Genomic DNA, 14,795 nt, shown 5'->3' on the forward strand with positions numbered 1-14,795 from the left:
GCCCCCCGTCCCGCCCCCTCTCTCCCTCCCTCCCTCCCGGCGCGCTCCGCACGTGAGCCGGGTGCGGGGCGGGCCGGCGGCGCGCGTGCCCCGCGGGCAGCCGAACGCGGCGGTGCTGCGGGAGCGAGGCGGGCAGGGGGAGCGGCGGGGGCGGGGGGCCGAACCGCCGCACGCTTTCGCCACTGCACGGGAGAAGGGGCCGGAGGCTGCATGTGCGCAGCTCCGCCCGCGGATCCCCGAAGCCCGCTCGCAGCATCCCGCGGATCCCGGCCAGCGCAGCGAGGGAACGCCGCCCGCCGCCCGCCATGGACGAGGGCATCTCCCGCCTGCCCGAGCGGCAGCTGCTGGAGCACCGCGATTTCATAGGGTAAGCGTCCCCAACGCGCCCCGGCTCCGCTCTCTCGCCCCGGGGAGGTGGCTCCGCCGCCCCGCCGGCCGTTCGGGGGCGTCGGGCTTCGCTCCGGGCCGGGATGCAGCTCCGCGTCCCCGCAGGCTGGACTACCCGGCGCTCTACATGTGCAAACCCAAGCGCGGCGTGAAGCGGGACGAGAGCAAGGTAAGGGTGGGTAAGGGTGGGTAAGGGTGGGCTGCGGCGCTCCGGCACCGCGCTCCGAACTTGCCCGGTGCGGGGTGTGCGGGGTGTGCGGGGCTCCGGGGCCGTGCGTGACGCCGGGCGCCTCCGTGCCAGGAGACGTACAAACTGCCTCACCGGCTGATCGAGAAGAAGCGCCGGGACAGGATCAACGAGTGCATCGCGCAGCTGAAGGACCTGCTGCCCGAGCACCTCAAGCTCACGGTAAGCCCTGGGGGGAGCCTCGGCTCCCGGCGGCGCAGCCGGGAGGAGGCCGAGCGCCCGCCGCCTGCCTTGCAGACGCTGGGGCACCTGGAGAAGGCGGTGGTGCTGGAGCTGACGCTGAAGCACCTGAAGGCGCTGACGGCGCTGACGGAGCAGCAGCACCAGAAGATCGTGGCTCTGCAGAGCGGTACGCGGGCCCGGGGGCGGGCGCGGTGCGGAGCGGGGCAGCGCTCGGCGGCGGCGGCGGGCGAACGCTGTCCCCCCCGGCACCGGGGGGCTTTCCCGCAGGGGAGCGCTCCGTCAAGTCACCGGTGCAGGCCGACCTGGACGCTTTCCACTCGGGCTTTCAGACGTGCGCTAAGGAGGTGCTGCAGTTCCTGTCCCGCTCCGAGAGCTGGACCCCCCGCGAGCAGCGCTGCGCCCAGCTCCTCGGCCACCTGCACGCCGTCTCCTCGCAGTTCCTGCCCGGCCCGCGGCTCCTCTCGCCGCCGCCGGGCCCGCTCGCCAAGGGACCCTCCTCTTCCTCCCCGCCCGCCCCTCTCCGCGCGCCGGCCCGCAAGCCGGAGGGCCAGGCGCACTGCGTGCCCGTCATCCAGCGGACTCACGCCGCCGAGCCGGGCGCCGAGACCGACACGGACACGGACAGCGGCTACGGCGGCGAGGCCGAGGCGCGACCGGCGGGGCCGCTCCCCGCGCTGCCCGTCAAGCAGGAGCCGGCGGGGGACGAGGCGCCGCCCGCGCCCAAGCGGCCGAGGCTGGAGAGGGGCGGCAGCCCCCCGCCCGGCGCCGCCCTGCCCGGCGCTGCCCGCGGCGCCGACGCCGCGCTGCTCGGCTCGCTGATGGCGCTGGGCGCGGGCGGCGGCGCGGCGCCCTTCGGACAGCCCGCGGCCCCCTTCTGCCTGCCCTTCTACTTCATCTCCCCCTCGGCGGCCGCCGCCTACGTGCAGCCCTTCCTGGATAAGGGCGGCCTGGAGAAGTACCTCTACCCCGCCGCTCCCATCCCGCTGCTCTACCCCGGCATCCCGGCTCAGGCGGCCGCAGCCGCCGCCGCAGCCGCCGCGGCCGCCGCCTCGTTCCCCTGCCTGTCGTCCGTGCTGGGCCCCGCCGAAAAGGCGGCCGGGCTGTCGCCGGCGCCCCACCTGCCGCCCCCCTTCGCCGCCGCCGAGCCCGGCGAAGAAGCGGAGCCCGCGGCCGCCGAGGAGCCCGGAGCCGAGGGGCCGTGAGCGCTGAGGCGGTGCCGGAGGGACCCGCCGAGCCCCCCGCGCCGCTACCCCGCAGAGGACCGTCCGGGACGCAATTTACTACTCAGTATTTCTTTTTTTTAATGTTTGGCTTTATAAGTGCATACATATGTTAAGGAAAAAAAGAAAGAAAAAGAAGGAGGAAAGGAAGAGAAATAGTAAGGATACTTTTTTTTTTTTTTTTTTTTTCCCTCTCTCTAAGGTAACTTCAATGTCGCACCTTATTGTGATGGGTTTGTAGTGTCCCTGGGTCCCGCCGAGATGCTCGCACCGCGCCGGGCGGGCTCAGGTTGGGGCGGAGGGGCGGCGGAGCCCCGCTCCTGTGCCAGCACTTTATGGGCGGCCGCAGTGCCTTGGGCACCCCGGGGCGCCGCCGGCTTCGGGAGTGCGGGGAAGGAGGGCAGAGCCGTTATGTAACCCCGCGTTCGGCTGCTCTGTTTTCGGCTCTGTACGGCTGCGTCTGTGCTCACCCCTCTCTATTTAATTCAGCGTGTTCCCCGGAGATTCCCCCCCCCCCGAACTGTGCTGTGTAAAATGAATGTTTCTGCACTGAACTACGGAAAGAAAACCCCTCTCTCTCCCCCTCCCTCCCCTCCCTTAGAAAGCGGAGAGCGGCCGGTCAGCCCGAGCTCGTTTGAGCCTAAGTTCTGACTGCCACAAACCGGAGGAAACCCCCCTCCCCGCTTTGCAATCGGACGCCGAGACCTTTGGGGCGACTTTCCCGGTAGGGTTCTCCCCTCATCCCATTCCCGAGCATCGCGATTTCCCTTTCTGGAGCCGAACCAGACGCCAGATAATCACACAGATAAAGCTTTTATAATAAGGCTTAAACCGAGACCTTGCCTGGATATTTTTAGTTTGTTGCCAAGGTAGCACTGTGAGAAATCTCACTTGAATGTTATGTAAGAGGTGAGACACAACAGTCTGACTCGTACCCGGCTCTGCCCGGCGCTTCGGTGCATTGCTGCTGCTGTTGCTGCTGTTCGCCTCAAACGCTGTGTTTAAACAACGTTCCAGACCTTAGCGGCCTACTGAGCGGCTGTATGTACATAGTTGTTAATACATCCGATTAATGATGTCTGACATGCTATTTTTGTAGGGAGAAAAAAAAAACAACTACGTGTTAATGATGATATTTTGAGTTTAAATACCTTTTGGGAGGATTTGCTGAACAAGTTGCACTTTTGTTACGATGCTTACGCTTGATACAAGCTTACGCTGTCTTAAATTATTAAAAGAAAATAAATCCTGTCTGCAAGAAACCAGCTGGTTTAGAACAGATTAGTATGTGATATATTAGAGACCGGTCTTTATATATTCCGTATTTTCCAGCACTCCGTGAATTCTATTATCTAAATATTTCCACACTATTTTGTGATTCAAAAGAAATTCTTACTAAGGAATAAAAACTTTAATACGCAAAACGGGGTTGTCTACTACTTAAGATAGTTATTACTTAAGGTAATAACGGTAGGTGGATGCAGGGTCCCAAGGGGTGATGCTGCAGCTGACGGTGATGGAAACGTCACGTTTTGAAGCTGGGTTTCAATGTGCTCCGTTTCCCTTGAGTCCCTTTGGCCAGCTCTGGTGTGAGAGATGCGTGTGGCACAAAGCAGCGTGTGTTCCATAAAGCAGCGCGTAAAGCGCGCGTGGAACAGACGTGCCCCCACCTGATGCTGACCTTTTCCCTCTTCTTCCTGCAAAATAACCGGTTTTGTCTTTTGAAATGAATCCAGCATCTCTGCTGCTGGATTATCTGCTGTCTTTGTTCACCGTGAGCAAACGTGATGAGCTGCGTGACGGTCAGTTCCAAGAGTACCTGAACTCCAAAGTTGTTGTCCCGGCTGGAAATCAGCTGGGGAAGCTGAACCTTTGGGGCAGGGGGAGGGCAGAGCAGTGGGAGCAGGTGGGTAACGCACAGCATGGAAATACGCTGCCCTAAAGACCTGCGCAGCTTGAATATCTGAGCCGCTCATCACCTTTTCTTCCCCAAATTCTTCCTGTTCCAGGGAAATAAAATTAAGGAAGCCCTCCAACAGCAGCCTGCGTTTATGTAAGAGAGAAATAGAGAGTGCTTCTTGCTCCCTCTTCTGGCTCCTCAGCACCAGTACTCGGCTACCCTGACGGAATGAAGTTGGAGTGCAGATATCACAGCAAACTTGTGCTGACTGCAGTGGGCCTTTGGGATACAAGAGGACGTACAAATCGGGTGAAAAATGAGTTCTGTTCTTAAACTGTTCAAACACGATTGTTAGGAAGCAGGTGTGTGTCTCTTTATAGGGAAACTATAGTAACGTTAATTTCTGCTAGAAAAAGATACCATAGAAAGATCCCAATCTGTGATGTTTCCCATCCAGTCTCAGGGCTGCTATTTCACTCCCCTGTACCTGTGGAGATCGGTTGCTGTGGGCTGAAAGCAAAGTGTAGTGAAGGCACTGTTAAGAACTGCTGCTGGCCATGGATGCTGCTGTTCCACGTATGGGGCTGTCACAGGGATGAAAGGGAGCTGGGTGCAGCCCTTCTGCCCTGCAGCACAGCAGCCTCATTGCTTTGAGCTGCATGCCTAAACAGCTACACCAGGCTGGCCGTGCTCCTGCACCCTCTCACCAGGGAGGGAATGGGCCTTACTGTACGTGAAGCCCTTCGTGCCAGTTTATGCCATGCACAGAAATGGCAAAGCCATGAGCACTTCTGAAAAAGCCCGTCGCTACCCCTCCTACACAACTTGGGTGGTGTGAAACCCTAGTGAGGACCAGCCTCCGTGTCTTTGTCACATTTCCAGCTTTTGGGAATACGGATCAGCTTAGATTTTATTGGGCTATAAACCAAGATCCTGACAGGGTTTTACCAATCGCAGTGTTTACCATGTGCAATAACGGGACGGCTTATTTTTATTAGCCCTTGAATCAAGCGTGCCAAATGATTTCATGCCAAGTTACAGCGTCAATGGAGTCTTATTAATTTATTACATAAAACATAAAGGCAAAATATGTGTGTTCATATAATACTGCTGCCTAACAAAAGCAACCAGTTTTCAAAGAAGCTTGTAATTGGGGCTGATAACCCACTGCTGCTGCAGGCAAAAAGCAAATGCCAGGAGGGACCCGCAGAGTCAGCTCTTCAGGTTTCCATTCAATTCCAGGCTTCCTCAGATCCCTTTGGAGCCTGAGCCAAACTGTATGTTTGACATTTTCTCAAAGTTAAATAGATGCATATAAACAGCAGACAACAGGCTGGCAGGCTTAAATATATATTGACTTACATGCAAATATCAGTGCTTGTTATTCCTACCTACTTTCTGTAACTCTGTAATACATGGTGCAACTCTTACCTGCGCTTCCCTGGTGTTAAGAGTGCAGGACTGGGTGCTGTACGTATGGCATACGCTGGGATAGATGCTGTATTTCTCATAAACCACGAGACACAACATAAAGGGGGTAAATGTATTTTCTTAAGCAATAAAGTCTGAAAACAGGTCTTACTTACCCACTATATTATGACAGCACGGAAGGTTCCAAGGTTCCACAGCGTGCCAAATGCACATTGTTAAGCCAGTGGAAGGTAATATCATCTAACTCCCACTTAAGGCAATGAAAGTTTTATGTTTGGAAAGATTACAGTCACAGAACTCAAACTGACTACTGACTCTGTTTAAGAATGGCCCGACCTACCAATTAAGTCAGTGTGAGTCTGTTTCTTGAGTGTAATTGGTTTTGAAGTAGGTCCTAAGTCTAAGTTTCGGGGCTTTTTGGCTTGTTGGCTTGGTGTTATTTTTACTGCTAGTTGGGGCAGACTGACTGTGTTCAGTACTCAGCAAGCCTGGGGACTGCGTGCACTGCAGTGTTTCAGCAAAGGCAAATTCATAGTCTGCAGGTCCCACAATGTGTTTCCTCTTTGAACATCAGCTCCTGAAGTCATGTGATCTTTGCCTTCACTTGAGAAGTTTCCTGCCTGTGAGCTGCAGAAATGTACTTAAAACATGACCTTAAAGAAAACAAGAAACAGAAATGCCTGATTTCCTCTTGTCATTTTTAGAACCAGCTTCACTCAAGAAAGTCTCAGTTTCTCTTCACTGTTGCTGGCTATGCTGCAGAACAGCTCAGAGAAACTAGTGGCTCACCTGCCAGTAGCAGCAGCTATGCAAGTCCCAAACAGATCCAGGCAGAGCAAGCTGCTGCTGCTGCCGCTTGTCTCTGGGTGCCTTGTGCAGTCACAGGACACACAAACCTCACCATTGCCTCCATCACCCAGGCCCAGGTCAAGCAGCATGGCTCTCCCTTCCTGGGGCACCAGCATGCTTCCTCCTGCCTGGCAGTGCCTGGAGGAGGCAGGTCATGCATGGCACGGGTGGCAGGCCATGGCCTTGTGCTTCTCAGGAAGCTGGAACCATGGTTTAAGGCAGCTCTGTAAGGCCCAGGGCCTGGGGACAGCTTTCTCCAGCACCCATAAAGACCTTCTGTTGTTGTTTTCTTCCCTTGTCTGAGCGCTCTGTGAGCTGGGTCCCTCCATCCTCTGGTACCAGCAGATCCCCAAATACAGGCATTGCTGTCTGTGTGACTGCAACCCAGGGAAGCACCTCCAAGCTGCGCCCCTGCTCATCCCCCTTAGAGCTGAAGTGAGCCAGGTCTGTGTGATCCATCTCCATCCAGACCAAAGCCAGAGAACCAGATACCAAAACTGAAAAGCTTGCGGTCACGGCACTCTCACAAGTGAGCCATTTCTGAAGAGCAGCCTCAGGAAAAGAGCTACGTAAATGCAGCACGCTCTTACTCAGCAGAATAGGGCTGTACGAGTGCATTCAGAGCCCTATGCTCTGCACTATGGAGCCCACTGTGCTGATGGATGCTGAAGGAGACTCGATGCTCCCTGCACTTTATAGACACAGTTGCCAAGGCTTCATGCCCACAGCTGGCAGCAGGCAGCACCAAGCTTTGCTGACACACAGCGCTGCTTGCAAAGCATCTCTCCACAGGAGCAGCCGTTCATCCGCTCATCCCTTGGCACGGCTCTGAGCTAAACATTGGGCCGCAGCCCTCCGAGCCGCCTCCGGGGCTGCCGTCCCAGGGCAGTGACCCTTCCGATGGCCCCGCTCCGCGTTCCCCGGCCAAGCCGGCTCTAGGATGCCGTCTTGCAGCGTTAATGCCGTCGGCTCGGTTTGAAACAAGCCGCCCGTGCCCTGTGAGGGCGCAGGGGCCGCCTCAGCTCTGCTGCTCGCCACAGCGCCAGGCACCAGCCGCCGTCACGCGTTCGCCCAGCTGACCGGCCGCACGCTGCCCGGCATGTGCTGAGCCGCCATGAAGGGGGGAGGAGTGAGAGCGAGGAGATAACGTGGTCATCTGAGAGAACGAACCTGGATTCCAGCCCTGCTTTGCAGCGTAATGATGCATTTTATGTTACACACAAATACGGGTGTGCGCGGGAGCCGGCGTTGCAGCTGGCACTCTAGTTAACTCTTACCTCATATTAAGACCCTAATATCAAAGCATTGCACAGCAAGCGAGTGCCTAACTCGCTCCTAACTAACTCTCCTGTGCAGACTGCAATGAGATCCCCAAGGGACAGCGTGCGTCTCCGAACGCAGCTCTTATCCAGAGCCTCCCGCAGCAGTGGGAGGTGCAGGGCTGAGCCTGCTGGGGGGAGAAATGCATCCGATCCAAACCACCTACAGGAGGGAAACGTTCTGCTTAGCAAACTTGTGCATGGATACAAAGCCGCTCCTCTTCCAGCTGCAGCTTTCTGAGTGAGGAGTGGTGCCCTCTGTTGTTGTAGAGAGAAGTCTTCAGCATTTCCTTACACCTGAGAGAGGAGTTAGTGATGTCTAAGGGGATGCTGTCATCAGGCAGTGTTTGTGCGCACTCCTAGTCCATCCATAGAGAAAAATGCCTGTGTAAACTTGGGGCTGCAGCTTGTTCTACAGGACAGAGAAACGAGTAAAGTGAAGATCCATCCACCTGCCTGCAGAACATGACGCAGCGATACAAAATGCCTAAAAGCTGGTCACAGGGGCAAGTTCCTGTGCTGTACATTACAGGGTAAGTACAGTTATTTCAAATGACCTCAGTGAGCGATCTGTACGCCATGCCCCAGCAGCTGTCTCTGGGATGTGTGCTGCCATCGGTGTCTTGCCAGGCCTAGAAGGCATTTCCAAGAGCCCAGCTGTTTCCTGCAACCTGTGCTAGAACTGCTTTAAAAATATGCAGTAATATTAGGGGTTTGCTTGGGTTTAGTAGGTCTGTACATTCAAAGGGGCAGAGGGCAATTGAGTTGTCTGTCAAACTCAGTGACAAGGTGCTGCGTGTCCCTTATTTTTGTTTCTCAGATCACCTGTATCTTTTCCAAGAAAAAAAAAAGAAGAAGCTGCCCGGTCAGAAACATCATGCTTGTAGTTTAGGGTACCCTAACCTTTTCCCTAGTGGGTACAGTCACATCATTTGCATCTGTACAAGCCTGTAAAGAGGGGATCCCTTTCATTCTCACAGACGTGGCCTGTGAGTCTACTCAACATGATGTTGCCATCAAGAGAATGCTTCTTTGAAGACACTTCTGCATTGTGAGATGAGCTCCTGGCTGAGCCAGAAGGAGGTAGGTGAAGCTGCAGTTCAGCCGTGCAACCATGAATAATAGCAGAAGCAACACTGTGAGTTGCCCACTTTTTTGACGCTTTGTTTCAAAGCACTGTAGATTCTGATGTATCTTCAAATCAAAACATACCATGCGTGGTTACTGCTTCCGCCACTGGAACTAAATCTGGCTATAATCAAAGTTCACTTTGGTTTTGTTTTGCTGCTTTCCTAGCTAAAAAGGCAAATTGTATTTACTGGCGTAAGTACCAGTTAGCTAAGTACAGTTACCTTAAGAAGAAATTGTAATAAACTCAATTTTTTATCTGCAGATACAGCCATCCTGAAACTGCATAGTTCAGACTGAGTTCCTTTGGTTAATATCCTTCAGTTACATTTTCACCTTCTGGCTTTAATCAGACACAGATGCCATGAAATGCCATGCACCTGTCTGTATGCATCAGAGAATGTATGCATTTCTACATCCAGAATGAGACAGAACAATGCCAGGAGGATTACCCCTACTGTTAGGTCAGGCTCTAGGAGTATTTTTACTTCTTGAAGCTGATAAACTGGTGAAGGTAACCAGAGTCTTGATGATCTGCACTGTAAGAAAACAAACCTGATGGTTCATCATACAACAGCGTGTTATTGTTGTTAATTCCAGCTTTCCCACTTTGCAGTCCCCTCCGATGAACTTAAATTGGCTTACACCTGCGAGGAGCCAAACTCCTCCTGCATTTCTGAAACCACTGTGCTAAAATCAATGGTGGATGAAAACGTTCATTTTGCAGGATAAAACTTCAAGTTTAAAACAAACTAATTAGATTTCATAGGTAAAATCATTGTGGCTTTATCGATTGAACTGGCCCAACGCTTGCAAATGGAGATATTATTATTATTTTGAAGTGCTTCCATTGCTTAATTTGAAAAGCAGATAAATCTTTTGCTATCAGGATAGGATTAATCCTCTTATTGAAGGGTTAGGAGCAGCTTCCTTTGTGTAGGATATTTTGGTAGCCCCAGACCCCAGTAGTGCTTACTACTGAGCTCTATTCATTTACCTCTTGCTCAGGAGCTAAAGACCAGATACTAAGCCAGATGGCCCTCCAGCCTGAGCAAAACACTGTTGGAGAACTCTGCATTTTCTGTGAGATCAGAATGGACATTTTAGTAAAGGATTCGCATTCAGAAGTAGGTACATAGAGATGGTGAGTATTCTGTGGAGGTGCTTCGCCTCCCTGGACCTTCGTTTTCCAACTCAACAAAAGCAATAGTAGTATTGCCCTGACTAAATGCAGATATGTGTGTGTTCATATGCAACAGATCTTCCTTCTTGAGAACTTTAGGCTGTGTTCCAACAATGTCAAACAGGCCATTTCACCAAGTACTCACACTTCTCAGGCTGCTAGGCCTGGTTTTGCATATAAGTGGTTGTCCTGTCTTATTGCATGCCTGGGATGGGCTAAGTCCATTTTTCCTACTGAAACAGGTGCCAGAAGCACCCAGAAGCAGGTGCTTCCAGCTGAACAGTTCCCCAGATAACTGTGGACAAAGGTAGCAGTGAGAATTCAATGGAGCAGGACTTGAGGTAAGATGCCATCAGCTGATTATTCACTGCTTTGTCAAATACCAGTAGCTGTGCTAATTACTATGTAAATGGCAATGCCTTAAAATTATATTTCATCTCAGAACTGAGCAGAAGAGTTGAAGTCTTTGTGCTCAGCCTCACTGAGGGGCGCTCCTTCTGTACGAGGCTGCAGAGTCAGAAAACAGCTGCAGAAAGGCAGCCTGCTTCTATAGCTTAACTATTGTGCACTTTCTCTCTTCTCTAAGGGTTTCTACAGACAACCCTGAAATGGCAACATTTCACAGCAGATTACTAGGTGCTCACATGTTGTTAGGACATCAGCAGACCTGTGGAAATACTGGAACGCTTAGGACCACTGAGCACATTCAGTGTTCTCAGTCAATCATTTGTACTGATCAGCTACAACACGCTCCACATATCACTTGGGAAAGGACCTAGGCTGCCTCTTACAATAGCATCACTTTGAAAGAAGTGGTTGAACTGAAGTTGAAATAAGAGGGTTTTTATTCCTTTACTTGACTTTCCTTTTTATCCCTTTATAGAAAAAGCAGTTTAAAGCTGAACAAGAATTCACCTTCAGAAACCTCCATCTTCCCCTATCAGGTCTGCATGTTGCTCTCACTTACAGTAATGGTAACTCAGAGTGACTTCATGTCATCCTCTTGGTACCATGAAAAGATAGAATTTATTGCAATAGTATCTAGATGGCACAGCCAAGATCAGGACCAGAGTGGGCTAAGTACTATTTACGAAACAAATAGCAAATGAGGCATGGTTCCACACAGGGCTTGCAGTATATGGACAAAGTCAAAGGGGATGAACCAGCATTATCTCAAGCTTACAGCAAGGGGACTCCAATCCAGGGGGATTATATTAGCTCACCCAGGGTCACACACAGGAAATTGGTGGCAGAGCTGTAAAATAAATGAACTTCTCAGTCCAAGGGAAATACACCAGGCACAGTGGAATGTTTCAACTCACATAGGTTTTAGAAAGCTACCAGGCCTGGGAACTGCATCAGTTGTGCCTCAACCACACTCGCTGCTACAAGGACACAGCTCTTTGTAAGCATTACTGCGTCCGTTCAGAAATAAAACATGTGAAGATGGAATGTTGTGTATTTACGTGATTCTCTCTCATGTGCTGTGTGCCCAGACAATCTGCTTTCCAGTTTGCTGTGCAACTGCTGCTCCAGGCATGTAGGCATGTACTGCTGCCCTCTCGTGTAGACCTCGTTGTAATTGCAGTGATTTGATAGAGGCAAAGGGGCAAGATTACCCAGTGCCCCGCATCTAGTGAAACCTTACACACCAGCACTCAGCTAATGGACATCCTTACCTTTCTCATTTAGCTGTGTCTCTGTCTCATCCACGCTCATTTTGATCATGAGACAATCAACAGACAGTGGAGAATCCAGGTCATAGTTGTGGTAACCACGATGCAGATTTTTTAGGTCAAGGTAACTGTTAAGACAACGCTACAGCAGCGGTGCTGTAGTTAAATGATGGCTGGTGTTCTTGGATTTTATATCAGCTTCCCAGAAAGGCAGTTCTACCTCACTGATCAAAGTTCACCTCAGGTTAATTCTGACTGAGAAAGTCAAATAATCTTTTCTCACACACAGCATTTGATCAGAAGCAGTTTGGTGAATCTAGTCCAAGGGATATATTATTGCAGCCTGTGACACATGCAACTATATTTGTTATTAAGACATTCCAGTTATTCCCCATTTGAAGGCTGGCCTGCATTTTATTTTCACAACAGCTGCTGATGGTACCCAGTGGTACTTTGTCATTGCCTCTAAAGCTGAATGGTTCTCTTCACCCTCCATCACACATGTTGTGAAAGAAGCTGAAGGGCAAATAATCAAGTCACAGATGTTGGTGCACTTCTTCTCCCCTTCCCCCCTCCAGACTCTGGAGACTTTCAAGGCAAGGTTGGATAAGGCCCTGAGCAACCTGATCTAGCCATGGTGATCCTGTTCATTGCAGGGGAGTTGAACTACATGGCCTTCAGAGGTCTCTACTCAGCTCTAAGGATTCTATGATTCTATGAAAGCTTTATTCCTTCCACCTTGGATCAGGATTAAGTATTACGTCTTTTATATTGCATTTTCTCAGTAGATCTCCCTATTATTTACCACTTTATTTATTTATTTATTTATTTATTTTTCCTGCTGCAAGGAGGTAAAGCAAGGCAAAGTGCATAGCTGGAATAACAAGCACAAAATAGGGTGTGCAAAAATATGCACAGAAAGGGAAAACATAGCTGAAACAGCAGCATCAGCTCTGTATTTTGGGGGAAAAGTACAAATGAAAGCATGCTGCTGGGGAACAAGCCAACGTGTATTTAGTTAATGAATGAACTGAATTATGAGAGAGGTGCTATAAAAAAGCCTATATGTGTTGCAGGCCAAATACCCTTCACTAACGTGTTATTGCACAGGAATCTGTCCTGTTGACTAGACTTCACGTTTGTTTTGTAACCCTCCTTTTCCTCAACAACTGTGACTCAGAGGACTGGAAAGTGAAATCAAAGTAATATATAATTAACTCACGTGGACCAAAGCAAATACCAGAGACTGACATCCAGCTGTCAGCTCTTTCAGTTGAGAATTCCTTCTGCTGTGTAGCTGTTACACCATGTTAAGCTCCTGGATGACTAAATAAAAAGGATTACCCTAATGATACTCCCTCACTGCAGACTCCTGCATAGGAGGATAGTCAGGGATTCAGATATGAAAAGCATCTCTAGAAAATAAAACAATCAAAAAAGGATGGTTATTTTAGCCAGGAGTTGCTGCAGAGCAAATCACATGCATGGGAGAGAAACACCAGGGATGTCTACAGGACACCAAGGAAGTTTCCTGCCCAGGGACACACAGACACACCAGAAGCAGCATGTGGGCACAATCAATGGCTGAGCCAATGAGACAAGTGGGGAGGGTGCTCAGGTATGTTTATAATCTCTTTGTATCAAGTTTCTTCTTGCATTATTAGCACATGACAAAGAGGCTCCCTGCAATATCTGAAGTACTGCATCCAGGCCTGGAGACTTCAGTACAAGAAAGATGCAGAGCTCTTGGAATGAATCCAGACAAGCGCTAATGAGATGATCAGAGGGCTGGAGCACCTCTCCTGTGAAGGAAGGTCGAAGGAACTGGGCTTGTTTAGCTTGCAGAAGAGAAGGCTCCAAGGAGAACTTGTGACCTTCCCGTACTTGAAGGCAGCGTATAAACAGGAGGGGGAGCAGGAGGGTGGACAGGACAATGGGGAATGGTTTTAAGCTGAGACAGGGGAGGTGCAGGTTAGATGTTAGGAGGAAGTTCTTCATTAAGAGGGAGGTGATGCACTGGAACAGGTTGCCTATGGAGGTTGTGGATGCCCCATCCCTGGAGGAATTCAAAGCCAGGCTGGATGTGGCTCTGGGCAGCCTGGTCTGATGACCCTGCACATAGCAGAGGAATTGAAATTACACTATCATTGTGGTCCTTTTCAGCCCAGGACATTCTATGATTCTATGAAGTCACCCACCAAACAGTAGCTTATGCTTAGCAACTCAAAGCCATAGTTTGGTGACATGACAGCATACAGAACAGAGAACTCGCTGCAAGGAAAGGGACAAAGTACACAGTTGGAAAAGAAGAAGAAACCAGACCAGCTGAGATTATCTCCATCCAATATTTCTGGAGAAAATTAATGATGAAACAGTGGCTGACCTAGTCAGTGTTCACTCATTGACACTAGCTACATTACCAAAGCTGGCAAATATATCATTTTCAAGAAAGACAATAACGGACAGTCACTTACTGTGTCCCACATCAGACACTAAAGAACTTAGTTGAAACAATCATTAAAAATTGGGACTACAAAGAAATATCACCTAGCTGACAAGGGTGTGACAGACAGAAGAACTCAGAATAGCTTCTAAACATAACAGACCATTGATCTGCTTTGGTTTTGCAACTCATTAGTGGTCCAGCTACACGGAGCTAGTTAATGCTACAGCACTGCTTTGTTCTTTAAAAGCAAAGCAAAAGATCAGAACCATTAGCTGTGCCACTGGCTCTACTGGAGCACACTGGGAAGCTTTAGTTACCACAAGAAGCAGCTAGGTGACTTGCACAGAAGCAGAAAACGGCATCTTTCAGGAGCAGAGGTCCTCTACAAACTTACACGGTCCTGCCAGTTATGAATGCCGCTAGCAAGGGCTTCAGTGAAGCTCATGACCTCCTCTGTCTGTCAACAGCACTACTACGGTTAGCTCGTTTATCTTCACAACTAACAGGACTAAGCTTCAGTTGGTTTAGGAAAAGAGATTTGTTAGGACATTAGCCTAAGGACTGTATTTTGATAGCTGAAATCACTGTTCCCTGGCTGTGGCAAGTTCACCTGATCAACAACAACGAACTCAAGTGATCTTCATGTGCCCCGCTGTCTTCAGCACAGGAATTAAACCTGAATCAAGCCTTCAGCTTTCTGTTCAAAGCTCTATTTCCTCCTGCTGAAGCATATGCATCTTGTGTGTTTTTCTTTGAAGGTTCTGTATATTCAGTTCCCCTCACTGATCATCTAACAACCCCTGCCTCCCTGCTTTACAAGTTACAT

At 50.6% G+C, this 14,795-nt stretch overlaps 1 protein-coding gene across 1 annotated transcript; it reads left to right on the top strand.

The window, feature by feature from the left end:
* The first annotated feature begins 65 nt into the window (after window positions 1-65).
* BHLHE41 (basic helix-loop-helix family member e41) lies at window positions 66-3,461 on the top strand. The gene is made up of 5 exons (XM_015869020.3): window positions 66-367; window positions 493-556; window positions 689-796; window positions 872-983; window positions 1,085-3,461. The coding sequence occupies exons 1-5, from the start codon at window positions 306-308 to the stop codon at window positions 2,017-2,019; spliced, it is 1,281 nt and encodes a 426-aa protein (XP_015724506.2). The 5' UTR covers window positions 66-305; the 3' UTR covers window positions 2,020-3,461.
* The last annotated feature ends 11,334 nt before the right edge of the window (window positions 3,462-14,795 follow it).

The sequence above is a fragment of the Coturnix japonica genome, chromosome 1, assembly GCF_054131305.1.
Source record: "Coturnix japonica strain WE chromosome 1, WE-NBRP24, whole genome shotgun sequence".
Taxonomy (NCBI): Eukaryota; Metazoa; Chordata; class Aves; order Galliformes; family Phasianidae; genus Coturnix; species Coturnix japonica.

Excerpts from the sequence above, each read along its gene's own strand:
- BHLHE41 (XM_015869020.3), top strand. The coding sequence starts at position 306 with ATGGACGAGGGCATCTCCCGCCTGCCCGAGCGGCAGCTGCTGGAGCAC. Across the intron at positions 557-688 it reads TGAAGCGGGACGAGAGCAAG|GAGACGTACAAACTGCCTCA; the intron begins GTAAGGGTGGGT and ends CCTCCGTGCCAG. Across the intron at positions 984-1,084 it reads GATCGTGGCTCTGCAGAGCG|GGGAGCGCTCCGTCAAGTCA; the intron begins GTACGCGGGCCC and ends GCTTTCCCGCAG.